The 27,620-nt window shown below is 42.0% G+C and overlaps 1 protein-coding gene across 4 annotated transcripts; it reads right to left on the reverse strand.

Moving 5' to 3' along the window:
• Positions 1–1,598: 1,598 nt before the first annotated feature.
• Positions 1,599–27,183, reverse strand: LOC128694214 (alpha-aminoadipic semialdehyde synthase, mitochondrial-like). 4 transcript variants are annotated; one of them, XM_070100237.1, is made up of 8 exons: positions 25,293–27,183; positions 22,579–22,704; positions 19,615–19,740; positions 17,638–17,786; positions 17,367–17,537; positions 12,995–13,185; positions 2,522–2,776; positions 1,599–2,150 (listed from the first exon to the last, which is right to left on the reverse strand). In XM_070100237.1, exons 2-6 carry the CDS (start codon positions 22,630–22,632, stop codon positions 13,143–13,145), a joined length of 543 nt encoding a protein of 180 aa, XP_069956338.1. In that variant the 5' UTR covers positions 22,633–22,704; positions 25,293–27,183; the 3' UTR covers positions 1,599–2,150; positions 2,522–2,776; positions 12,995–13,142. The 4 variants fall into 4 exon arrangements, with proteins under 4 accessions (XP_069956338.1, XP_069956337.1, XP_069956339.1 ...); XM_070100236.1 differs by lacking the exon at positions 25,293–27,183 and having other exon boundaries at positions 22,579–24,903; XM_070100238.1 differs by lacking the exon at positions 25,293–27,183 and having other exon boundaries at positions 12,926–13,185; positions 22,579–24,903.
• Positions 27,184–27,620: the final 437 nt, after the last annotated feature.

The raw sequence follows: 27,620 nt of genomic DNA on the forward strand, positions 1-27,620 counted from the left end.
TTATTTTTTCAGGTGTACTTTTTATGTTTCTATGCTATTATTATATTGCACTATGTCATAATAGATCAATTGTGAAAGGTAAATAAGCCTTATAATTGATATTAGCGTGGGTATGCAATATTTTGTTGGCTGGAGGTGTCGGCCATTTTGTGCAATAATCCCAGGGGTACCTGATTGGTTCCTTGATCACATTATCTCCGCCTGCTCTGGCATGATCTCAGACGGTGAATTTTTATTATATTAGATATAAAGATATAAGAAAACAATAAAAATAACATGGGGGGAAAAAAAAAAATGCCGCGTCAACGCTTGGAATGGATTAATAGCGTTAGGCGAGGGTCCACTGTACCCGCTTGGACCCTTTATCGACCTTAAGAAAGCTTTTGATACAGTAGATCACAGCATCCTACTCCTCAAGCTTAATCATTACAGTATAAGAGGCCATGTGCTTGCATTTATCAAGCCCTACCTCACTAAGAGAAAGCAATACATCTGTCAGTGACACAACCTCCTCGACAAGACCCCTGGACACTGGTGTACCACAGGGTAGCATTCTTTGCCCCCTCTTTTTCCTTTTATACATCAATGATCTTCCAAGGGTATCACAACAACTTACATTTATTCTCTTTGGTGAGAACACAACTTTTGTCATCTCTCACCTAAATTTAGCCTCACTCAACATTATTGCTAATGAAGAACTCACAAAAATAGCAACCTGGTTGACCATCAATAAACTCATACTAAATATAGACCAAACCTTTTACATTATGTTTGGGAGTAGAGCAAGTGAGGACCAACTAAATATGCTTAACAACATCCTTATTGCTAAACATAATGAGGGAAAATTCCTGGGTCTGCACCTTGACAGCAACCTAAAATTCAACACCCATATCCAACACATAACAAAAAAGGTTTCTAAAACAGTTGTCATCCTCTCAAAGATATGTTACTATGTACCACACACAGCACTACTTACACAATACTACTCACTGATCTACCCATATTTGTGTCTGGGGTTCCACAATGACAAACCACCTAAAATCAATAGTAACACAACAAAAAGCTGCAGTGCAAATTATCACATAATCCACTGCTAGACAACCCTCCCCCCTCACTCTTCAAAGACCTATTCCTACACACTATACAAAACATTAACTCATACTATTGTGCAACCTACATTTACAGAACAATAAATTCTAATATAAATCCCAACCTGAAACACTTTATTGGCAGTTGCAACAAGACTCACAGACACAACACTAGGCACAAAAACCTCTATGACATTCCCTGCATAAGGCTAAATCTTTTTAAAAACTCATTATACATAAAAGGGTCCAAAATCTGGATATCTCTGCCAGAAATCTCCAGAACCACTGGTTCAGCATTTTTAAAACTATATTTAGAAAACACCTCATCTCCTTAACCTATCCCAGCCCATCATAAACACATATGTAAAAACTGTACATGCATTTGCTCAATATCATGAACATTGGTAAAACCTTTTATCAGCAATATATACTTGCTCTCAATATCTGTATTCATCTCAAATATTAATCACTCCATTGTATCCATCTAAGGTTAATAATAAAAAATGTATGTCTTCTCTACAAGACTTATTAAAGTCATATAGCATGACCTAATAGAATACTCAAGTTTCTTGTATTCATTGTAACTCATCTAATGACCACATGTACTGTTACTGCCTTATTAATCTTAAGTTAATTTTAAGTTTGCCAGAAATGCTCTGTGTATAAAGGGGTTTTTGGTATGTACACCCAACTATTATTCTACTTTGTATATACATGTATCATGTCAAAATAAAATATAATATATTATTATTATTATAAACTCCTCACACACACACTATTGATAAACTAACATTAACCTCTGATGAGTTCTGAGTGTTATTCTACTGCCAGAGCCCAGCCAGGGGTCAGGCTCATCTGGTGCTTGCCTGCTCCACCAGGATGTTACTGCTGGTGGTCCCCTGACCCACTCCATCACAGCCTGGTTGATCCAGCACCTGGTGAAGATACTTGTCCAGTTTCCTCTTGAAGGCTTCTACACTTGTTCCAGCAGTATTTTTGGTTACATGTTGCAACAGTCTTTGTCCTCACATGTTGATACAGCAACACACAATATTCAACAGTCTGGCAACACAACAAACCACATTTAGTATTTTTGACACTAATACATGTACTTTTTTTCTTTAAACCATATAATGTAATTTACATGAATTAATATAAACGTAGGCACAAACGATGGCCACAAATTATGTAATGCATTTTGACCAGCTAATTGTAAGCCATATTAATTAAGATACATATTATTCAATAAGAATTCTTATGCAATTAACTACAATAAGACACCTAATGACAAATAGTCTATCACAAAAGAGACATATTATTTCGAAGTACTAATTCAGAGATCCTCAGTTTTATAGTGACTGAATATAGAAATGTTGAAGATACAGTAAGCTACTTTAGATTACAATATAATTAAATAGGACAATATATGTTACCAATTATGTATAGGTGTTGAAGGAAGAACAGGGACAGAACTGGAGGAAAGCTGGTTTTGTTAGACATAACAGAGTGCTGTTTCAGTTATGCTAAGGAGATGGTGTTTTTTAACAGCTTTGAAATGGGTGGCAGATAGGGAGCCTTTCAATGCTTCAGACGGAGTTCCAGATCTTAAGGCCATTTATGAGCATTGAATTTTCACACAGGTTGAGTTGGACACGTGGGGTGATGTCAGCTTTTTTGTCTTGTTGCACCTATTAAAAGGAAAAAGTTCATAGAAAGGCTTATATTGAGAACGAATGTCCTGTATACTGTAGGCACAGTAGTATGATTGCATATTTTGTTTATTAAACAAGTTCAAGTTTGGGGGGAGTGTGTTGTCTGCCACTGGAATGGGTAATTGTTTGCACAGCAACTTTTAAGTTATTAATGATTTTAGGTCATAGATCCCCATATCCAACTCAATCCCAATGCTTCTACAATACAGGAGGGCCCCAATTATACGGCTGGTTAGGTTCCAGGCTACCGCCGTAAAGCGGAAACCGCCGTAAAGTGGAACACCCTTTTTATCCACTTACAAATGCATACAAACACTAGATAACAAGTTTACACTAACATATATTAAGTTAGCAATAGAACCAGGCATCAAAAAACAATAAAAAAGTACAATACACACATAGTGCACTCATTACTTACCTTAAAATATTTATAGTCTTAATCTAGGGTGAGACAAGTAGTATTTATTGTAAGAAATCAAGTGTGGTATGTATGGTAATAGCCAGGCTACCTTACCAGGCCACCCCACCCACACATACAATTCTATGATATTTAAGCATCCCAGAGCGATAAAATGTATATACAGTTCACTCATTACTTACCTTAAAATATAGGGTGAGATGAGTAGTATTTATTGTAAAAAATCAAGTGTGGTATGTATGGTGGTCAGCCAGGCTACCATACCAGGCCACCCCACCCACACATACAATTCTATGATATTTAAGCATCCCAGAGCGATAAAATGTATATACAGTTCACTCATTACTTACCTTAAAATATAGGGTGAGATGAGTAGTATTTATTGTAAAAAATCAAGTGTGGTATGTATGGTAGTCAGCCGGGCTACCATACCAGGCCAACACACCTACACATAATATTCTATTACATTTAAGCATCCCAGAGCGATAAAATGTATATACAGTTCACTCATTACTTACCTTAAAATATATGTAGTCTTAATGTACGGTCAGGAGTAAGTAAATGAGATAAAACGAATAAATGAGAGAGAGAAAGAATGAGTGCATGAGAGAGGACAGGCGCAGAGTTATGTAAACAAACCAGGCGAAGGTAAGTTTTGTAAACGAAGTGTACACGTCTGGTTTGTGTACAAGTTACATTGTGTACAGGTTGTCTCTACATTGATACGGTAGAATAAATAAAGAAGAACACTCCCATTCTCATGTAACATCATTTTGAGAAGAAATGATGCTCTGAGTGAAGGCAATGGAAATAAGTCACTCTGACTTTTTTGGGTTATCCTAGGTTCTCTACACATATGTTGTTATGTATGATAATCTATGTAACTGTATTTGTGTATACCTGAATAAACTTACATACATACGAAAGGAATAATTTTCTACAGTTACCCCCAGTAACACATTTTCTCTTGTTAGATTAGAGAAAATGTTATTCTTGGCATCGCTTGTACAAGTTATCTGGCTACCACATCTCATATTTATGTTTATTTATTCTATTGTAGGGTGTATTTATCATCTTTTTATGTTATGTATCGTGTTTATTATATAATTTTGAAAAAAATATCATGGATCGATTAATGAAAATGTGTATATTAACGTAATATACAACATTTAATGAGACTCGGTGATTATTATTATTATTATTATTAGCATTTCTAATATGGCGTCACTTGTGCAAGTCGTCTGCTACCACATCTCATATTTATGTTTATTTATTCTATTGTGGGGTGTATTTATCATCTTTTTATGTTATGTATCGTGTTTATTATATAATTTTGAAAAAATATCATAGATGGATTAATGAAAATGTGTATTTAACGTAATATATGACATTTAAATGAGACTCGATGATTATTATTATCATTACTAATATGACGTCCGGAGACATAAGACACTCTTACTGATTTTAATGTGTACCTGCATGCCAGCACAGTATGTAAGTTTATTTAAGTACAGGTATACATAAGTATAATTACAGTGGACCCCCGCATAACGATCACCTCCGAATGCGACCAATTATGTAAGTGTATTTATGTAAGTGCGTTTGTATGTGTATGTTTGGGGGTCTGAAATGGACTAATCTACTTCACAATATTCCTTATGGGAACAAATTCGGTCAGTACTGGCACCTGAACATACTTCTGAATTGAAAAAATATCGTTAACCGGGGGTCCACTTTATCAGAGTATATATAAAATATGAAATAACTTTTAAAAACATTTGAAATTTTGGAGTTTCCAGACAAAATGGAGAGACTTAGTGCTTACTGAGCTCACGAAGAATGTAAACAAACAAGGTGGGGCACGGTGACCGTATTAGAAAGTCAGGTGGGGGGGAGCCGTATAGCGAGTTTTGGTCATAATTTGAAATGACCGTATTAGCGGAACGCCGTAAAGTGAAACGCCGTAAAGCGGGGCCCTGCTGTAATGTATAACACAAATATTGGGGTAGGGCTCTACCCTAATATTATCCAGATAACTGCAATCAAGTCGCTGTCCCAGATTTCTGCTTGGCCGACTTCATGGGTATGACTAATTACCTGTGTGGGTTAAATTGGGACGACCTTATTATGTGTCAGGTAGGTAGAGTTGGTTGCCAATATGATATATTTCAGAGCATAGCGCTGGCTGCCCAGACGACTTTTGTCCCAAGTAGGGAAATTAGATCTAACAACAATGATCCGAAATGGATAAACAATAGATTAAAACATCTCACTGGTCAAAAGAGAGGCATATATAGGCATATCAAAAGAGGGGAAGGGCAGTTAAGAAATCAATATACTATTCAATTAAAATGAGAAATAAGAAAAGGAATAAGAAAAACAAAAAGGGATTATGAGGTTAAACTTGCAAGGGATTCGAAGACTAACCCAAAAGGATTCTTTCAGGTATACAGAAGTAAGATTAGGGACAAGATAGGCCCACTTAAAAGTACCTCAGGTCAGATCACTGACAGTGATAAGGAAATGTGTGAACTTTTCAATATCTACTTCCTCTCAGTTTTTACTCAAGAAGATACTAGCAAAATTATAGAAATAATAAATTATGTAGAAAAGGATAATAATAAACTATGCACAATTAGGGTAACTAGTGACATGGTCCTCAGACAAATAGAGAAATTAAAGCCTAACAAATCCCCAGGCCCTTATGAACTGTTTGCAAGGGTTTTAAAGGAATGTAAAGAGGAACTTAGCATACCTTTGGCTAATCTTTTCAATATATCACTACAAACTAATAACTAATAAGTTAGTTATTTACGATATTTGATGCACCTCAGTGATTATTCACGTTATTATTATTATTTTTTTTATTTATTATCACACTGGCCGATTCCCACCAAGGCAGGGTGGCCCAAAAAAGAAAAACTTTCACCATCATTCACTCCATCACTGTCTTGCCAGAAGGGTGCTTTACACTACAGTTTTTAAACTGCAACATTAACACCCCTCCTTCAGAGTGCAGGCACTGTACTTCCCACTTATTATTAATATGGCATCTTCAAGATGAATAAGACACTCTTAGTGATTTTAATGTGTACCTGCGTGCCAGCACAGTGTGTACCTGCGTGCCAGCACAGTGTGTACCTGCGTGCCAGCACAGTGTGTACCTGCGTGCCAGCACAGTGTGTACCTGCGTGCCAGCACAGTGTGTACCTGCGTGCCAGCACGGTGTGTACCTGCGTGCCAGCACAGTGTGTACCTGCGTGCCAGCACAGTGTGTACCTGCATGCCAGCACAGTGTTTAAGTTTATTTAGGTACAGGTACACATAAGTATAATTATCATTTATAATAATAATGCAGGTACAGTATATTTACATAGTTTTGTATTAATGTTGGTAGAATTACCCACAATATGTTAGGTAAAAGGGCGTAAGTGCAACTAATGAGACATTTTATTGTGGCAACGTTTCGCTCTCCAGGAGCTTTATCAAACTGTGTGTGTACGGCTTGATAAAGCTCCTGGAGAGCGAAACGGGGCACCCCATACCCAGCCTGTGGGGTGGCCCACAGGATGGGTATGGGGTGCCCCCACTGGCTGGGTATGGGGTGCACCCACAGGCTGGGTATGGGGTGCACCCACAGGCTGGGTATGGGGTGCACCCACAGGCTGGGTATGCGATGCACCCACAGGCTGGGTATGGGGTGCACTCACAGGCTGGGAATGGGGTGCCCCCATAGGCTGGGAATGGGGTGCCCCCACAGGCTGGGAATGGGGTACCCCCACAGGCTGGGTATGGGGTGCACCCACAGGCTGGGTATGGGATGCACCCACAGGCTGGGTATGGGGTGCACCCACAGGCTGGGTATGGGGTGCACCCACATGCTGGGTATGGGGTGCCCCCACAGGCTGGGAATGGGGTGCAGGTCAAATTTACATTCAAATATTTACATTTCTCATTATACTCCAGGAGCACAATATAGTTTACATGTAATAAAATACTGGTAGACACAAAAGGCAGCCTGGTATGTAATGTATTTCAGGATAATTAAAACTGATCTAAGTCACTTTAACTTCGGGTTATCCTAGGTAATTTATACTATGTATGATAATGCATACCTGTCCCTAAATATACTTGCTTACTACGGATTAAGACTGGTGATTAATAGGTTCATTCAGGTACACATAAATACAGTGGACCCTCACCTAACGATATTAATCCGTTCCTGAGAGCTCATCATTAGCCGAAATTATCGTTAGCCGAGTTAATTTTCCCCATAAGAAATAATGGAAATCCAATTAATCCGTTCCAAACAGCCAAAAGTATTAAAAAAAAAAAATCATGAAATATACATTTCCCTACAAAGAAAACAATAAGATATGCACAATAACTACATAAATAAATGTTAAAATGACACTTACCTTTATTGAAGAGTACTGATGAGTGATGAGACACTGTTTTTCTTTAACACTGGAATTTTCAGAGTGATACACCAGTAAAGACTTCACTTTGCAATCCCCACTAGCATTACAACAAAACATGAGAGTTAGCCTGTCTTTCAAAGGCTTGTGTCCTGGGAGTGCCTTTTCCTCTTGAGTAATGTTGGTCCTGTTTGGCATTTTCTTCCAGAACAGGCCTGTTTCGTCACAAATGACCACTTGTTGGGAGATGAATTTTTCAGCTTTGCCATGTCTTATTGCACTGTGTATGCCACTACAATTCTTAAATCTCTCAAACCAACCTTTGCTGGCCTTAAATTCACCAATATGAGCACTAGTTCCAGGCATTTTTTCCTGTTCACCTGGGTGTTAGTTGACTGTTGTGGGTCGCATCCTGGGGGACAAGATTAAGGACCCCAATGGAAATAAGTTAGACAGTCCTCGATGATGCACTGACTTTCTTGGGTTATCCTGGGTGGCTAACCCTCTGGGGTTAATTGTTTCTCGGTAACTGTTTCACGTTAAGCCACACCAACAACACTCTCTCCACATCTTTGAGTAGTACAGCTGATGGTGGTGCAGCAACAGCTGACTGTGGTGGAGCAACAGCTGACTGGTGGAGCAACAGCTGACTGTGGTGCAGCAGCAGCTGACTGTGGTGCAGCAGCAGCTGACTGTGGTGCAGCAGCAGCTGACTGTGGTGCAGCAGCAGCTGACTGATCCAGCAACAGCTGACTGGTCCAGCAACAGCTGACTGTGGTGCAGCAGCAGCTGACTGACTGCACAGCAGCTGACTGATCCAGCAACAGCTGACTGTGGTGCAGCAGCAGCTGACTGATCCAGCAACAGCTGACCATGGTGCAGCAGTAGCTGACTGATCCAGCAACAGCTGACTGGTCCAGCAACAGCTGACTGGTCCAGCAACAGCTGACCATGGTGCAGCAGCAGCTGACTGATCCAGCAACAGCTGACTGGTCCAGCAACAGCTGACCATTGTGCAGCAACAGCTGACTGATCCAGCAAATGCTGACGGTGGTGCAGCAGGAGCTGACTGTGGTACGATAGTATTTATCACCCTTTTTACCACAGGGTTGGCACTAGAAGCTTTCTTTGGGCCCATCGAAGATACGGTACTATGTTCCACAGTCAGCCCTCCTGGCCCTATATCACTCTCTTATTTACCCCTATCTCACCTATGGAATTTGTGCATGGGGCTCAACAACAATTAACCATCTCAGACCACTAATTACCCAACAAAAGGCTGCAGTTAGAATGATAACAAATTCTCACTACAGGCAGCACACTCCACCAATATTCAGTACACTAAACCTACTCACCATACAAAACATCCATACTTATTACTGCACCTATTACATACATAGAACACTTAACTCTGATATTAACCCTCCCCTCAAACATCTCCTTGCCAACCTCAACAGAACACATGACCATAACACAAGGCACAGATCACTCTTTGATGTTCCTCGTGTTCATCTCACACTATGCAAAAACTCAATGCACATAAAAGGCCCTAAAATCTGGAATTCATTACCTGTAAATATAAAAGAAACACTACCTGTTTATAAATTCAAGTCTCTACTCAAAGATCACTTACTCACCCAAAACCAAATAAATACTGAATAACTGAACCTTATAAATTGTATATCTTAAATGTTTCTCACAATTATATCACATAAATGTTAAACCTAAAACCGAATCTAACTTTATTATTTTTTAAATACACTACCTAACAGAATCCTTCATATGACTGAATGCAACCATATGACCTGTCTTTGTAATACTCACTTGTGCTTTATAGTAATCTGTTTACATTAATGTTTTATCACTGACTTCATCATTGCTTAGTTAATCTTAAGTTAATTTTAAGCCAGCCCGTAATGCTATGCATAGTATAAGTGGCTTTGGCATGCTGCTCTTATCTGTATTTTTTTTGTACCTCTGTATGTGTGCTCAAATTTATAATAAATAAATAAATAAATAAATGGTGGCTTATTTAGCAGTTACAAGCACTATAAACAATGGAATAATACAAAATGTATCAAATGAATGCATGCAACCGGCCACTCTGGCTCGTAAACAATGACGGCAAGGCAGCTGAGGCGCTCAGGCTAGATGGACAGGTTCGGGACGAGTCATGTTGTTCAGAAACAGCTGATGGTGGTACAACAGCAGCTGATGGTGGTGCAGCAGCAGCAGCTGACTGTGGTGCAGCAGCAGCTGACCGTGGTGCAGGAGCCGCTCACCATGGTTCAGCAACAGCTGACTGTGGTGCAGCAGCAGTTCACCATGGTGCAGCAGCAGCTGACTTTGGTGCAGCAGCAGCTGACAGTGGTTCAGCAACAGCTGACTGTGGTGCAGCAGCAGTTGACCATGGTAAAGCAGCAGCTGACTGTGGTGCAGCAGCAACTGATGGTGGTTCAGCAGCAGCTGATGGTGGTGCAGCAGCAGCTGACCGTGGTGCAGCAGCAGCTCACCGTGGTTCAGCAACAGCTGACTGTGGTGCAGCAGCAGTTCACCATGGTGCAGCAGCAGCTGACTCTGGTGTGGCAGCAGCTGACAATGGTTCAGCAACAGCTGACTGTGGTGCAGCAGCAGTTGACCATGGTAAAGCAGCAGCTGACTGTGGTGCAGCAGCAGCTGATGGTGGTGCAGCAACACCTGACTGCAGTACGATAGTATTTCTCACCCTTTTTACCACAGGGCTGGCACTAGAAGCTTTCTTTGGGCCTATGGTGGCTTATTTAGCAGTTACAAGCACTATAAACAATGGAATAAAGCAAAATGCATCGAATGTATGCATGCAACCGGCCACCCTGGCTTGTAAACAATGACGGCAAGGCAGCTGAGGCGCTCAGGCTGGACGGACAGGTTTGGGAGGAATCACGTTGGGCGAGTTTTTTATCGTTAAGAGGGCCAAAATTTTTACACTCAAAAGCTTCGTTAGGCAGATTTAACGTTATGCGATGCGTTCGTTAGGCGAGGGTCCACTGTACATAAATTATCATACAGCAGCACCATGTCTTCCTTTGCAGATGACACCTGAATTTGCATGACAGTGACCTCCATTGAAGACACTGTAAGACTCCAGGTAGACATCAACCAAATCTTTAAATGGGCCGCAGAAAACAATACGAAGTTAAATGATGAGAAATTTCAATTACAGTGGACCCTCAGCTAACGATGGCATCACCTAACGTTAAATCCAGCATACGATACAATTTAACGCAAAAATTTAGCCTCAGCTAAGGCTAAAAAACTCATCCTATGCAATTCGTTCGAGACGCGTCCATGTGTGGCCTGAGCGCCAATGTTTACAAGCCAGCCAGTGCGGTCGCATCTATGCATACATTCGGTACATTTCATATTATCCCAGTGTTTTTAGTGCTTGTAGCTGCAAAATAAGTCACCTTGGACCCCAAGAAAGCTTCTAGTGCCATCCCTGTGGTAAAAAGGGTGAGAATTAGTATGGAATTGAAAAAAAGAGATTAAGGAAATGTGTGAAAAGTGGCTTGAAGTGCAAACCTTTATGGATAAAAATCACCCTCACACAGCTATTGCAAGCCGTGCTGGTGACTGTTACAATGACAATGTTGTGAACCACTTTAGACATATCATAAAGGAACGAAAGGTACAGAGCTCTATGGACAGATATGTTGTATGACAGAGGTCCAGTGACTCTTAAGCTGGTCCTAGTGGCATTAAATGAAGGGAAGTAACCCCAGAAAAGGACTTGATACCTCAAGTCCTAATGGAAGGGGATTCCCCTTCTAAACATTAACAATTTCCACACTCTCCCCTCCTCCCATCCCATTAATCATCACCAGATCTTCAATAAAGGTAAGTGTCAGTTTGTGTATATTAAAATTAATATTTCATGTGGTAAAAAAATTTTTTTTTCATACTTTGGGATGTCTTGCACGGATTCATTTGATTTCCATTATTTCTTATGGGAAAATTAATTCAGCTAACGATAATTTCAGCAAACGATGAGCTTTCAGGAATGAATTAATATCGTTAGCTGAGGGTCCACTGTACTCCGATATGAAAAGCATGAGGAAATTAAAGCTACATCGGAGTATACAACAAATTCCAACCACACAATAGAGCAAGAAACTAATGTTAAAGACTTGGAGGTGATCATGTCATAGGATCTCACCTTCAAGGACCATAACATTGTATCAATCGCATCTGCTAGAAAAATGACAGGATGGATAATGAGAACCTTCAAAACTACGGATGCCAAGCCCATGATGACACTCTTCAGGTCACTTGTTCTATATAGGCTGGAATATTGGTGCACACTAACAGCACCTTTCAAGGCAGGTGAAATTGCTGACCTAGAAAATGTACAGAATACCTTCACGGCAGGCATAACTGAGATAAAACACCTCAATTACTGGGAACATTTGAAGTTCCTAAACCTGTACTCCATAGAACGCAGGCGAGAGAGATGCATGATTATATACACTTGGAAAATCCTAGAGGAATTAGTACCAAACTTGCACACAAAAACCACTCAATATGAAAGCAAAAGCCTCAGCAGACGATGCAACATCCCCCCAATGAAAAGCAGGGGTGCCACTAGCACATTAAGAGAACACAATAAATGTCAGGGACCCAAGACTGTTCAACTGCCTCCCAGCATACTGCCTGTCCAGCACCTTCATGAAGACAGCCATGGGTCTATTGGTAATCCCCCTGATGTATGCTAGAAGGCAGCCAACTAAGTGAGCCATGATATATCACACATTTCATCTCTGAGTCCTACAGTCTTACAGGATGGGTATTAGCTGCATAATAAAGACATTAGACTAACTAAAACTTCTTAAAATCTAATCAGTCTTCAGTTCTAAGCTTTACAACCCATTTCTCCAATTTTTATCTAGGTCAGTACCTGACCAACCGGGCTGTGGTTCATACGTCAGCTTGCGTGCAGCCAGCAGTAACAGCCTGGTTGATCAGACCGTTCCACCATGAGGCCTGGTCTCAGACTGGGCCGTGGGGGCGTTGACCCCCGAAACCCTCTCCGGATAAACTCCAAGTAAACCCCATTCAAGGTAACCTATAGAATACATTCCCCATTATTTCCTGGCCAGAGATTTCATCTCTGGTCAGGAACTAAGCTAATACTTCCCACTAAGCTACTTTTGATATAAATTCCTTACAATCTTTCCTATACTCTCCCCACCACCTTCCCACCTAATATAATTACTATCTGCTTCAATAACCAAATTTCAGTTGACTTGTAACCTGGAAATGCCTTACAGGTGGGCCCCGCCCACTTCTGACGACATCACCAGCTGCTGCATCTCCACATACCTGGAGTAACCCTCTCCAGGTATAATACTAAATGTTACTAGTATGGTTGTCTCCACTCCTCAGACTGGTCAATGTTGCTGTGTTGATCACGGTTGCAGCAGACAGCCTGGCACAGCACTTCTCAGACTGGTCAATGTTGCTGTGTTGATCAATGTTGCAGCAGACACAGCCAGGCACAGCAATTACCACACCTGGAACATTATAACCATCAACATTACACATATATACACAGACATTATAAGATAAGAGATAAGATTTCATTCAGATTTTTAACCCCGGAGGGTTAGCCACCCGGGATAACCCAAGAAAGTCAGTGTGTCATCGAGGACTGTAACTTATTTCCATTGGGGTCCTCAATCTTGTCCCCCAGGATGCGACCCACACCAGTCGACACCCAGGTACCTATTTGCTGCTAGGTGAACAGGACAACAGGTGTAAGGAAACATGTTGAAATGCTTCCGCCCGCCAGAAATCAAACCCAGGCCCTCCATGTGTGAAGCGGGAGCTTTAGCATTATGAAATATTAGTCATTATGAAATATCAGTCACAGAGACTAATTTTGCTTGCTGCACTCGACTCAGTTTCAGCTGAAAATTAAAATGTACATTAATAATAGATTAATACCAATAACAATAATAATTACAATAATATTATTTTAAAGGAATACAGGTTGTAGAGAATGATCCTGGTAGTACAGTCTACTTCAGGAGTACAGTCTACTACAGGAGTACAGTCTACTTCAGGAGTACAGTCTACTTCAGGAGTACAGTCTACTTCAGTAGTACAGTCTACTTCAGGAGTACAGTCTACTTCAGGAGTACAGTCTACTTCAGGAGTACAGTCTACTTCAGGAGTACAGTCTACTTCAGTAGTACAGTCTACTTCAGGAGTACAGTCTACTACAGGAGTACAGTCTACTTCAGGAGTACAGTCTACTTCAGGAGTACAGTCTACTTCAGGAGTACAGTCTACTTCAGTAGTACAGTCTACTTCAGTAGTACAGTCTACTTCAGGAGTACAGTCTACTACAGGAGTACAGTCTACTTCAGCAGTACAGTCAACTTCAGGAGTACAGTCTACTTCAGTAGTACAGTCTACTTCAGGAGTACAGTCTACTACAGGAGTACAGTCTACTTCAGGAGTACAGTCTACTTCAGTAGTACAGTCTACTTCAGTAGTACAGTCTACTTCAGGAGTACAGTCAACTTCAGTAGTACAGTCTGCTTCAGGAGTACAGTCTACTTCAGGAGTACAGTCTACTTCAGGAGTACAGTCTACTTCAGTAGTACAGTCTACTTCAGTAGTACAGTCTACTTCAGGAGTACAGTCTACTACAGGAGTACAGTCTACTTCAGGAGTACAGTCAACTTCAGGAGTACAGTCTACTTCAGTAGTACAGTCTACTTCAGTAGTACAGTCTACTTCAGGAGTACAGTCTACTACAGGAGTACAGTCTACTTCAGGAGTACAGTCTACTTCAGGAGTACAGTCTACTACAGGAGTACAGTCTACTTCAGGAGTACAGTCTACTTCAGGAGTACAGTCTACTACAGGAGTACAGTCTACTTCAGGAGTACAGTCTACTTCAGGAGTACAGTCTACTTCAGGAGTACAGTCTACTTCAGGAGTACAGTCAACTTCAGGAGTACAGTCTACTTCAGTAGTACAGTCTACTTCAGTAGTACAGTCTACTTCAGGAGTACAGTCTACTTCAGGAGTACAGTCTACTTCAGGAGTACAGTCTACTTCAGTAGTACAGTCTACTTCAGGAGTACAGTCTACTACAGGAGTACAGTCTACTTCAGGAGTACAGTCTACTTCAGGAGTACAGTCTACTTCAGGAGTACAGTCTACTACATGAGTACAGTCTACTTCAGGAGTACAGTCTACTACAGGAGTACAGTCTATTTCAGGAGTACAGTCTATTTCAGGAGTACAGTCTACTTCAGGAGTACAGTCTACTTCAGGAGTACAGTCTACTTCAGGAGTACAGTCTACTTCAGGAGTACAGTCTACTTCAGTAGTACAGTCTACTTCAGGAGTACAGTCTACTACAGGAGTACAGTCTACTTCAGGAGTACAGTCTACTACAGGAGTACAGTCTATTTCAGGAGTACAGTCTATTTCAGGAGTACAGTCTACTTCAGTAGTACAGTCTACTTCAGGAGTACAGTCTACTTCAGGAGTACAGTCTACTTCAGTAGTACAGTCTACTTCAGGAGTACAGTCTACTTCAGTAGTACAGTCTACTACAGGAGTACAGTCTACTTCAGGAGTACAGTCTACTTCAGGAGTACAGTCTACTTCAGGAGTACAGTCTACTTCAGGAGTACAGTCTACTTCAGTAGTACAGTCTACTTCAGGAGTACAATCTACTTCAGTAGTACAGTCTACTTCAGTAGTACAGTCTACTTCAGGAGTACAGTCTACTTCAGGAGTACAGTCTACTTCAGGAGTACAGTCTATTTCAGGAGTACAGTCTACTTCAGGAGTACAGTCTACTTCAGGAGTACAGTCTACTTCAGGAGTACAATCTACTTCAGGAGTAGTCTATTTCAGTGGTACAGTTATTTCAGCAGAACAGTCTATTTCAGTGGTACAGTCTACTTTAGGAGTACAGTCTACTTCAGGAGTACAGTCTATTTCAGCAGACCAGTCTATTTCAGTGGTACAGTCTATTTCAGGAGTACAGTCTATTTCAGGAGTACAGTTCATTTTTTTTCTAAAGTACATTCCATGGAAAGTCCCTTGTCATGCACAGCTTCCTAGTTCTGACCCAGTGTGACCTGCTGTTGCTTGCTAGTTATGACCCAGTGTGACCTGCTGCTGCTTACTAGTTGTGACCCAGATAAACCTACTGCTACTTGCTAGTTGTGACCCAGTGTGACCTGCTGCTGCTTACTAGTTGTGACCCAGATAAACCTACTGCTACTTGCTAGTTGTGACCCAGTGTGACATGCTGCTTACTGTGACCCAGGTAAACCTACTGCTGCTTGCTAGTTGTCACCCAGTATGACCTGTTGCTGATTGCTAGTTGTGACCCATTGCAACCTGCTTACTAGTTGTGACCCAGTGTGACCTGTTGCTTGCTAGATATCACCCAGTGTGACCTGCTGCCTTTTTCCAGTTGTGACCCAGTGACCTGTTTATGAGTTGTGACCCAGAGTGACCTGATGCTACTGCTTACTAGTTGTGACCCAGAGTGACCTGCTGCTGCTTACTAGCTGTGACCCAGAGTGACCTGCTGCTTACTAGTTGTGACCCAGAGTGACCTGCTGCTGCTTACTAGTTGTGACCCAGTGTGACCTGCTGCTGCTGTTTACTAGTTGTGACCCAGAGTGACCTGCTGCTTACTAGCTGTGACCCAGTGTGACCTGCTGCTGCTTTACTCTTGTCTAGCACTTTTCTCAGAAGCTAATTTATTCAGTTACAGGTACACATAGTTACATACATTATCATACATAGCAGCATATTCTAACCATACAATAGAGCAAAAAAGTAATGTGAAGGACCTGGGAGTGATAATGTCAGAGGATCTCAACTTCAAAGACCACAACAATACATCTACCGCATCTGCTAGGAAAGTGATAGGATGGATAATGAGAACTTTCAAAACTTGGGACACCAAACCCATGATGATTCTCTTTAAACCACTTGTTCTCTCTACCCTGGACTACTGCTGTACACCAACTGCCCCCTTCAAGGCTGGCGACATTGCTGACCTGGAGAGTGTACAAAGAACTTTCATGGCACACACAAATGCGATAAGGCACCTAAACTACTGGGAACAGTTGAAGGTCCTTGGTCTGTGTTCCCTCGAACGCAGGCGAGAGAGATGCATGATAATATACACTTGGCAGGTCCTGGAGGGATTGGTACCAAACCTGCACACGAAAATCACTCCAAATGAAAGCAAAAGACTTGGCAGGAGATGCAACATTCCTCCAATGAAAAGCAGGGGTGCCACGAGTACACAGACACAACACAATAAGTGTCCAGGGCCCAAGACTGTTCAATTGCCTCCCAGCATACATAAGGGGGATTACTAATAGACCCCTGGCTGTCTTCAAGAAGGCACTGGACAGGCACCTAAAGTCAGTACCTGACCAACCAGGCTGTGGTTCGTACGTCAGCTTGCGTGCAGCCAGTGGTAACAGCCTGGTTGATCAGACCCAGATCCACCATGAGGCCTGGGTTCAGACCAGGCTGCGGGGGTGTTGACCCCCGAAACCCTCTCCAGGTAAACTCAAGGTAAGGTCACTCAGACTTAGTCAGTCTTGTAGCCAAGGTCACTCAGACTTTCATGAATTTAATAACTGAACATCAAGAGACTGATCCCATGAACTTCACAAATGAACATCAAAAAACTAACCCCATGCACTTCGTGGATGAATGACTGCTCCTCGAAGGGCTTGGAGGCATCAGACTGCAAGATGTCGACATGTGAGGCAGCAGCAGAGACCCGAACAAATCCGTGGCTTCCCTGGGCAGCTGTGTGGGCATATTGTCTATGCTGCACACCAGTACCCCGGGGCCCTTGAAGCTGTAACAGGGATCCACAATATTAATCACAATGTGTGATTTACAAAGAAAGCCACTAACTCTGCCTGTCATTATTTCTCTCGCTATCTTTACTTGTGTACCTGTTAGTGTCTTTATTCTGGTTGGCATTGTAGAGACATAAGGGTGTGTCAATGGTGGTACACTTTGTCATGAACTCTCTAGATCCTCCAGGATCTGCTGAGACGTCACAGATGGCCAGCATCCTGTGTGGCAGTGATGGTGAATCTCTCTGTAATAAGCAACTTATCTTCATTATCATAATAATAATAATAATAATAATATTCAGTATGTGGTTTTTTTGTATATGATTACCTATTTAGAGACCACAGTATGTCTATCAGTGGGCACCAAGCAGAATGAGTCTCACTTTTACTTTGTGGATTATTATTATTATTATCACTATTATTATATTCAAAATAGGCACTAAGTCCATATGTAAGGAACTGAGAAATAAAAATAGGTGAGTATAGGCAAACAGAGAGGAAGAAAAAGGCTGTGGGTCCAGATAGGTGAGCCCAAGATTGCTGAGTAGATGTGCAGACCATCTAGCAGCACCTCTAACTCGCATCTATCAGCAGTGCCTAGCAGTGTAAATGGCCTTCTCTGTGGAAAGATGCAAATGTATTTCCCTGTTCACAAAAAGAAGAATGGAAATCAACAACCACAGACTTGTGTCAGTTTTGTCAATCAATGGCAAGATTCCTGAGACAATAACCTCACAACAAATGAGGATGAGTTTTTCCACTACCATTCACTTCTTTGTGACCATCAATATGGCTTCAGAAAAGGTCACTCTTCTGCTGATCTGTCGTTAAACTTCTCCACTAAGTGGCACCAGTCACTAGATGAATCCACAGTCAGCTGTGTAGTAGCACTGGACATTGCTACATTTCCACCGAGTATGGCACCAGAGACTCTTGGCAAAACTACATGCACTAGGAGTTACCAGCTAGATCTACACTATGCCTTCTCAGTAATTACCTTCAAGGTATATCTCTTAGTGTAGTTCTGAGTGGAAGAGAGTCAACAAGACACACTACTAGTGCAAGTGTACCATAGTGAAGTGTGCTTGTGCTACTGTTATGGAACGTTTATTTCAATGACCTTCAACTCATCCTAGATTCCCATGCATATGGAGATGACTGTACTCAAGCATTCACTTATCCAGGAGAGGATATGCTAGCTGCTCTACGTTACATCAATCACCAGCTTACAGCTATATTAGCCTAGGAAAAATGATGGCAGGTTGCATTTGCTTCTAAGAAAACACAGATGATGGCTTCTAGGCACCATGAAAGTAATGCTGGAGCAGCGATAAGAATAAATGGGGGAGTGTTGGTACCCTGGGATGAGGTTGATATCCTTGGGGTAAAATTTGACTCTAAACAGTAGAGGCTGCAAGACTCTGTATGAGGCAAGACTGCTTACACCTTGAGTGTGCTCCACTTTCCTGGATTCCCATGTCTCATCTGCAATTTCTTGACAAAATAGAGAACAGAGCAAGACGACTTATCTCTTGTCTGAACCCAGCCTGGACAGATCCGTCATTTCAGCAGAGCCTTCAACACTGGAGGGATGTGGGTTGCCTTACTGTTGTAGACAAGGCCAATAGTGTCAAAGTACCTCCACTCCAAGGACAGCAAGAAGTGAGCTTCTACACTGCAAGACAGGCAGCAAGCAGCAACTACACTCTGACTGTCCCCCTACTCCAGAACATCACTTCACCTGAGATCATTTATTCCTAAGACGATTCTAAAATGGAACATGTTCGTACAACATAACTGAAATAAAGTCGTTTCACCAAATGAAATTGCTGGCCCACATATGCCTCCAATTTCATTCTGTTTGTAAGTAAGCTACAGGTACACCTAAGTACAATTACCATACATATTTGTAAAATACCCACCAGGATAACCCACAAAAGTCAAAATCCATTGTGGTCATAAAATAAAAAGGTTTTCAAATGAGTTGAAGTTAAGTAACAGCTCTTGTAAATAAAGATAGGAACTTTTAACCCAACCCTGTAAATATCCTTGTGGAAATATAAAGAAACTTACACTGGTAGAGAGCCAGAAAGTGTATATAGGCTGCAGGAGGACCTTGGCATCAGGGATAGTTAGAAGTTTGGGTGAATTCGCTGCCCCATATATACCACTGATGATCAACGTAGCATATGGCACCACCTGAAACAACCGATGAAATGAATGAAAACATATACAAATTCTATGCAGTGAGAAGATACAAAAGTTCTATATACTGTGAAGATATATACAAGTTCTAGTATATACTTTGAAAATATATACAAACTCTACATACAGTGAAAATACTATATACAATCTCTACATACAGTGAAAAGTTGTATTATGAAAATAGATTACATAACATCAAAGGTGATATGAAAAAAACCTGGAAAACTCTATCTGAAATTCTTGGAACTAAAAAGTTATCCAAAAACAAAACAATCAAACTAACAAAATCAGACGAACCCCTACTCACACCAACTGAAACAGCAAACAGACTCAATGTTTTCTTCTCCACCATAGGAAAAAATCTAGCGAACAAAATACCAAGCTCAAACACCCGTCCAGCCTATCTCATAGGTACCTACCCAAATACGCTATTCCTAGCTCCAACCAACCCACTAGAAGTCTCGCTCATCAACACCCTTAAAAACAAGGCAGGAGACAAACAGTTTGTCTGCTTTTATGTACAAAAAAGCTTCTCAAGTATTGTTACCAATTACTGAAACACACTTTAACAAATCCACTGAATCATCTTTCCCAACAATCCTCAAAATAACTGACTCACAAAATCGTAATGACACGATTGCAAACAAACCATACCACGGGCAGGATTTGAACCCACGGTCAGAGAGTCTCAAAACTCCAGACCATCGCTAGCTGGTCCAGTGGTTAACGCGACAGTCTGGAGTTTTGAGACTCTCTGACCGCAGGTTCAAATCCCGCCCGTGGTATGGTTTAATCCTCAAAATAGCGAGGATCACTCCGATCCATAAAGGAGGTGACCAAGCTGACTTGAACAACTATAGACGAATATTTAACTTACCACTGCTCTCTAAAATCTTTGAAAAATTAATTCATAGACGGATCTATTCCTACCTTGTCTCACACAACATTTAAACCCTTGTCAGTTTGGATTCAGGAATAATAAAAGCACAAATGATGCTATCATACACATGCTAGAACTAATATATACCGCACTCGAAAAGAAAGAAGTCCCGCTGGGCATTATCATTGATTTACGTAAAGCTTTTGATACAGTCGGCCATGAACTGCTGTACTCCAAATTAACGCACTATGGTATCAGCGGCCACTCCTCAACTACCTAAAGTCATACCTTAGTAACAGAACTCAATATGTGTATGCAAATGATGCAAACTCTTTCACCCAACCAATCACAGTAGGAGTCCCACAAGGAAGTATCCTTGGACCACTCCTCTTTCTCATCTACATCAATGATCTACCGAATGCATCACAGCTACTCAAACCCATATTATTTGCAGATGACACTACTTACATCTTCTCCCACCCAAACCCAGTCATACTATCATACACTGTCAATGCCGAATTGCAGAAAATATCTGCCTGGATGATGACTAATAAACTTACCCTGAATACTGATAAAACATATTTCATTCAGTTTGGAAACAAAGCTGCAAATGATCCAATTAACATAACGCTAAACGGATCATCAGTCACAAGACTTACAGAGGGAAAATTCCTAGGTATCCACCTTGACAGTAGCCTTAAAGTTCCAGACACACATACAACAAATCACCAAGAAAATCTCTAAGACTGTAGGCATACTGTCAAAGATAAGGTACTACGTTCCACAATCAGCTCTGCTGGCACTGTACCATTCACTCATATACCCTTATCTCACATATGGAATTTGTGCATCGGGATCAACAACATTCAATCACTTAAGACCTCTAATAATCCAGCAAAAGGCAGCAGTCAGAATGATAACAAATTTCCACTCCTGCCAGCATACTCCACCAATTTTCAAGTCTGAATCTGCTCACCATTAAGAACATCCATACTTATTCATGTGCCTACTACATACACAGAACAATACATGCAAATATAAACCCTCCACTCAAACTTCTCCTCACCAACCCTAGCAGGACACATGATCATAATACAAGACACAGATCTCTTTTTGATGTACCTCGTGTCCATATCACACTGTGTAAAAACTCTATGCACATAAAGGGCCCCAAAATATGGAATTAATTACCAGAAGATACTAAGTAACCCAGTCTGAAAATCAATTTAAGACTCTTCTCAAAAGCCACTTAATCACCCTAGACTAAATGCTAAATACTCAGTACACACTCACTTGTGTATTCCCACATCATAATTTCAACAATTTCTTTGAACCTTTCATCCATTGTTGACAGGAATATAATTAAATCATTGTTTTCACAAAAAGCATTTTTTGAATATATGAATATATCTTTTGTCTTATATAAATTAGATTCACTTACAATTAATAATATACTGTACAACTATGACATAATTAATATTCTACTGTACAACTATGACATAATTCTTAGTGTTAAGTAGTCTGTAATCCAATAATGTTAAGTCGGCCCATAATGCCTAGGTATAATAGAGGCTCTCTTTGCATTGCAACCCATTATTTGTAAATACAAGATCTCAATGTACTATTTGCAAAGACATAAATAAATAAATAAATAAATAAATAAAATAAATAAATTGGTCAGTAAGAAAATTATCTTACAATCAAGAAAACTGTTCTTATGACCAAGAAAATGACCTTATAAGAAATTAATTTGGTGAGCAGGACAATGACCTTGTATGCAGGACAATGACCTTGTGAGCAGGATAATGGCCTTGTGAGCAGGATAATGACCTTGTGAGCAGGATAATGGCCATGTGAGCAAGACAATGACCTTGTGAGCAGGGCAATGACCTTGTGAGCAGGGCAATGACCTTGTGAGCAGGGCAATGACCTTGTGAGCAAAAAATACTGACCTTTTGAGCAAAGACAGATCTGTCTCTCAGGATGTTCTTCATATTCGACAGCATCGTACTGTCCACTGTCTTTATGAACCAAGTGATCGCAGTGGCTCACCTCACAACAGTAAATCTTGTTGGTCGCTGCTCACAGAAAGAAAATAACTAAGTCACACAGGGGAAATAAACATGGCATGGTTTGTGACCAGTTAGTGGTGGAGGTTTGAGCCTTCACCCAGTAATCCAACTGGTGTGGGTCGCATCCTGGGGACAAAATTACCATATTTCACAGCTTATGACTTGTTTTATTTCAATGGTTCAGCATCGGATATAACTGGGAGAGCTCCAGCCCTCCCCCCCCAAACTTATAGCTCCCGTAACTGACCTTCAGTTTATAGGACGCAGTGGTTTTTGGGAGACATTTTATAGGAAAAAATGCATCTAATAAGCCGCAAAATACAATAACCTAAGTTGCAGGAAATGCTCTGCATAACAAGGGATTTTCTATATACGTACATAGTAGTATGTTACTGATGTTAGCTATGGTCTGTATACCTTGTACAGTTAGTCCTTGACTTACAAACACATTGAGAATCTTGTGTATTATATCATTACAGGTGGCCCTCCATATTTGCGAGGGTTGGGGATCAAGAACCTTGTGAATCTTGAAAATTCGCAAATGTTTGGTGCACAAATATGATGTAGGGAAACATAATAATACAGTGGACCCCCGGATAACGATATTATTTCAATCCAGAAGTCTGTTTGGGTGCCGTTATAGACCGAATTTGTTCCCATAAGAGATATTGTGAATTAGATTAGTCCGTTTCAGACCCCCAAAAATACACCTACAAAAGCACTTACAAAAATACATTTACATAATTGGTCGAGCTGGGAGCTGATCGTTATGCGGGGGTCCACTGTACTGTACTGAAGCAGTCGCAAATGTTTTGATGCACAAATATATTGCAGGGAATATTAATAATAGCATTTACTTAGCCTAACAATATTGCTTCCTTAACCTATTGAACCACAATCATAAAACACATGAAAACTTCATAAAATATTGCATATACATGTTATGATTGGGTGGCTGGGCATTCACGAATATTCGAAGCTCGCGAAAGTGAAACTCACAAAAGTGGACGGCTAGCTGTATTGTGTATAATATCATTATTATACAATACACACAGCTGTTGGCTTGGCCGACGCGGCAGGTTGTGTAGCGGGCTAGCTGCGGGATTTTCAAGGATAGCTCCGGGTCAAAGAGGCTGACCAGGTCCCTACTTAACAGAACTCAGTGTGAATGCTTTGAGAAGATACCAGAGCAGTGAACGGACATCCCAGTGCATCGTTTCAGCATAAATAGTTGAAGTGTTGTTCAGTTTTAGAGGGTTTGGTGTTGAGTCAGGACCAGTCAGTGCCTCCCCCCCCCTCACTGCTGGGGGGGAGGGGGAGGGCGTGTGTAGTAAACAGTGACCCTCTCATAACGCCTCACTCCTGCGCGTCTCCCCCGCCTCACCCACCCAACTCCCAGCGTCACCCCATCTATAGAGGGTACTTCTCCCCTAACCCACGATGTCAGCGATGGCACTGCAGGGAGTGCCGGGCTCGCAGGAACTTCCACTACAGGGACAGCATCGTGGAGTTCGACCGGGAGGCAGCTGCCAGGTTCCTCAAGCTTCAACATCCGTGCACACGAGGGCCTGGGATCTTCAATCAACTTGGCGTCCACCAGGACGCTGACATGTCCCTAGGGCAGCTCTCCATGGGGCTGCTAACGGAGTCACTGGCTTCTTGGACCTCTTGGGGAGGGTCGATGGTGCTCATGCAAGCAGCAGATCCCGGGGCAACTTGCTGCTGTTTGCAATGGCTGTCTGCCGAGGAGAGACAGGCACCTAGCAACATCTATTGTTGGGGCAATGGATGAATTCCCTACTATGTTTGTTAACTGCTCATTACTCTGTAATTTGTCTATGATTGTAATCATGTCATAACGTGTTTATCATTCATTACCTTTGAAACTTGTCATGATTGTGACCAGCTCTACCTGGAGCTCATTACCTTCGTAAATTCTCATGATTAATGTGTTTATGATTCTTTACCTTTGCAATTATTCATGAGTGTGACCAGCTCAACCTGGAGCTCATTACCTTTGTAACTTGGTCATGATTATGACCAGATCTAGTTCATTACCTTTGTAACTTGCTCAGCTATCAAAACTTTGGAGTCCAGTCCCTGGACCAATTATGTATCTCTGTAATCTTTTGACTACCGCCCACAGGATGGGTATGGGGTGCATAATAAACATATTAAACTAACTAAACTATATAATACAGAAAGTCCCCAACGTGTTCTAAAGTTGAAGACTTCCTCTATGATTATTATAGACAATACACGAGATTCTCGACGTGTTTGTAAGTCGATGATTTACTGCACAAGTACTTGCAGATTACCAGTATTATTATTAATCATGTTAAACAGTTCTTACAATCAAAACACTCACCCAGTCTTTATTTTCAAGCACCAACATGATCAAAAGATTAGAATTACAGCAACAGTAGAAACATCACTGTTAAAGGCACAGGAAGGTGCTCCTTGACTTACAATGGGGTTATGTTCCAAAGAACCCATAAGTTGAAAATATCGTAGTAGAATATAAATATGATATGCTAAATAAATAACAAATTAATAACTACTCTCACTGAATCAGTGAATAAACAAATAATTACTGTAACTAAATACAGCCTCTCCTCACTTAGCGATGTACTCGTTTACTAACGCCACCCAGGATAACCCTGGGTAGAGGGGGTTAGCCACCCAGGATAACCCAGGATAGGGAGTGTTAGCCACCCAGGATAACCCAGGATAGGAAGGGTTAGCCACCCAGGATAACCCAGGATAGGGAGTGTTAGCCACCCAGGATAGGGAGTGTTAGCCACCCAGGATAGGGAGTGTTAGCCATCCATGATAACCAAGGATAGGAAGGGTTAGCCACCCAGGATAACCCAGGATAGGAAGGGTTAGCCACCCAGGATAGGGAGGGTTAGCCACCCAGGATAACCCAGGATAGGAAGGGTTAGCAACCCAGGATAGGGAGGGTTAGCCACCCAGGATAACCCAGGATAGGGAGGGTTAGCCACCCAGGATAACCCAGGATAGGAAGGGTTAGCCACCCAGGATAGGGAGGGTTAGCCACCCAGGATAACCCAGGATAGGGAGGGTTAGCCACCCAGGATAACCCAGGATAGGGAGGGTTAGCCACCCCAGGATAACCCAGGATAGGGAGGGTTAGCCACCCAGGATAACCCAGGATAGGGAGTGTTAGCCACCCAGGATAACCCAGGATAGGAAGGGTTAGCCACCCAGGATAACCCAGGATAGGGAGTGTTAGCCACCCAGGATAGGGAGTGTTAGCCACCCAGGATAGGGAGTGTTAGCCATCCATGATAACCAAGGATAGGAAGGGTTAGCCACCCAGGATAACCCAGGATAGGAAGGGTTAGCCACCCAGGATAGGGAGGGTTAGCCACCCAGGATAACCCAGGATAGGAAGGGTTAGCAACCCAGGATAGGGAGGGTTAGCCACCCAGGATAACCCAGGATAGGGAGGGTTAGCCACCCAGGATAACCCAGGATAGGAAGGGTTAGCCACCCAGGATAGGGAGGGTTAGCCACCCAGGATAACCCAGGATAGGGAGGGTTAGCCACCCAGGATAACCCAGGATAGGGAGGGTTAGCCACCCCAGGATAACCCAGGATAGGGAGGGTTAGCCACCCAGGATAACCCAGGATAGGAAGGGTTAGCCACCCAGGATAGGGAGGGTTAGCCACCCAGGATAACCCAGGATAGGGAGGGTTAGCCACCCAGGATAACCCAGGATAGGGAGGATTAGTCACCCAGAATAACCCAGTGTAGGGAGTGATACTGGACTGGTGTGGGTCACGTCACATCCTGGGTGTTAGTGGACTGGTGTGGGTCACGTCCTGGGTGTTAGTGGACTGGTGTGGGTCACGTCACATCCTGGGTTAGTGGACTGGTGTGGGTCACATCCTGGGTGTTAGTGGACTGGTGTGGGTCACATCCTGGGTGTTAGTGGACTGGTGTGGGTCACATCCTGGGTGTTAGTGGACTGGTGTGGGTCACATCCTGGGTGTTAGTGGACTGGTGTGGGTCACATCCTGGGTGCTAGTGGACTGGTGTGGGTCACATCCTGGGTGTTAGTGGACTGGTGTGGGTCACATCCTGGGTGTTAGTGGGCTGGTGTGGGTCACATCCTGGGTGTTAGTGGACTGGTGTGGGTCACATCCTGGTACAAAACTGGTATAATTTGCGGGAAATGCTCAATATAACAAGGAACTTCCTATATAATTGTATGTCATTAACAACACTTCTATTGATAAACATAATGAGGGCAAATTCCTGCGCCAGCACCTTGACACCAACCTGAAATTCAGCCCTCATACCCAACAAATAACAAAAGTATCCAAAACAGTTGGGACCAACAGTTTCGTACTACCCGAGGGTTCACTTAGTGCCGTCCTGGTGAACATATACATGGAACATCTTGAAGCCGAACGTTTTTCCACTATTATTCCCTCTTCTGTCACCTGTCTCCGTCATGCTGATGACATTCTCATAACTCCCAGACATTTCAACGTTTAAGCTCTCCAACACAAGCTCAACGAGGTCGAGCTTTCTATCCAGTTCACGCTGGATAGTGTGAATAGTGATTTTTTCCGAACTTACACCCCATAGTCTCATCATGTCATCGTCATCTAAGAGAAACGGAACACACAACTTTTCCCCTGGTGGCGATGAGTCCATATTAATATGCTGGAATTTGACCTGGCCTCTTGCTCTCGACGTGCGGTTTGTGTTGAAATGAACACGATGGGTCCATAATAATATGCCGACAAAGATGCCGCAGGCATCTCTGTCGAAAACACACCATAGTCTCATGGTGTCATTGCTGTCTAAGAGAAACGGCACACACCACTTTTCCCCTGGTGACTATTTGCCCATAGTAATATGTCGACATTTGAGTTGGCCTCTTGGA

Source organism: Cherax quadricarinatus, chromosome 72 (genome assembly GCF_038502225.1).
Source record: "Cherax quadricarinatus isolate ZL_2023a chromosome 72, ASM3850222v1, whole genome shotgun sequence".
NCBI lineage: Eukaryota > Metazoa > Arthropoda > Malacostraca > Decapoda > Parastacidae > Cherax > Cherax quadricarinatus.

What these genes read in the sequence shown, in the direction of transcription:
- LOC128694214 (XM_070100237.1), bottom strand. Translation starts at nt 22,632, where the DNA reads ATGCTGTCGAATATGAAGAACATCCTGAGAGACAGATCTGTCTTTGCT. An exon ending in GATCTGTCTTTGCTCAAAAG is followed by an intron (nt 19,741 to 22,578) that starts GTCAGTATTTTT and finishes CGGTTGTTTCAG; the next exon opens with GTGGTGCCATATGCTACGTT. An exon ending in TCATCCACGAAGTGCATGGG is followed by an intron (nt 13,186 to 17,366) that starts GTTAGTTTTTTG and finishes ATAATGTTCCAG; the next exon opens with GTGTGGTAATTGCTGTGCCT.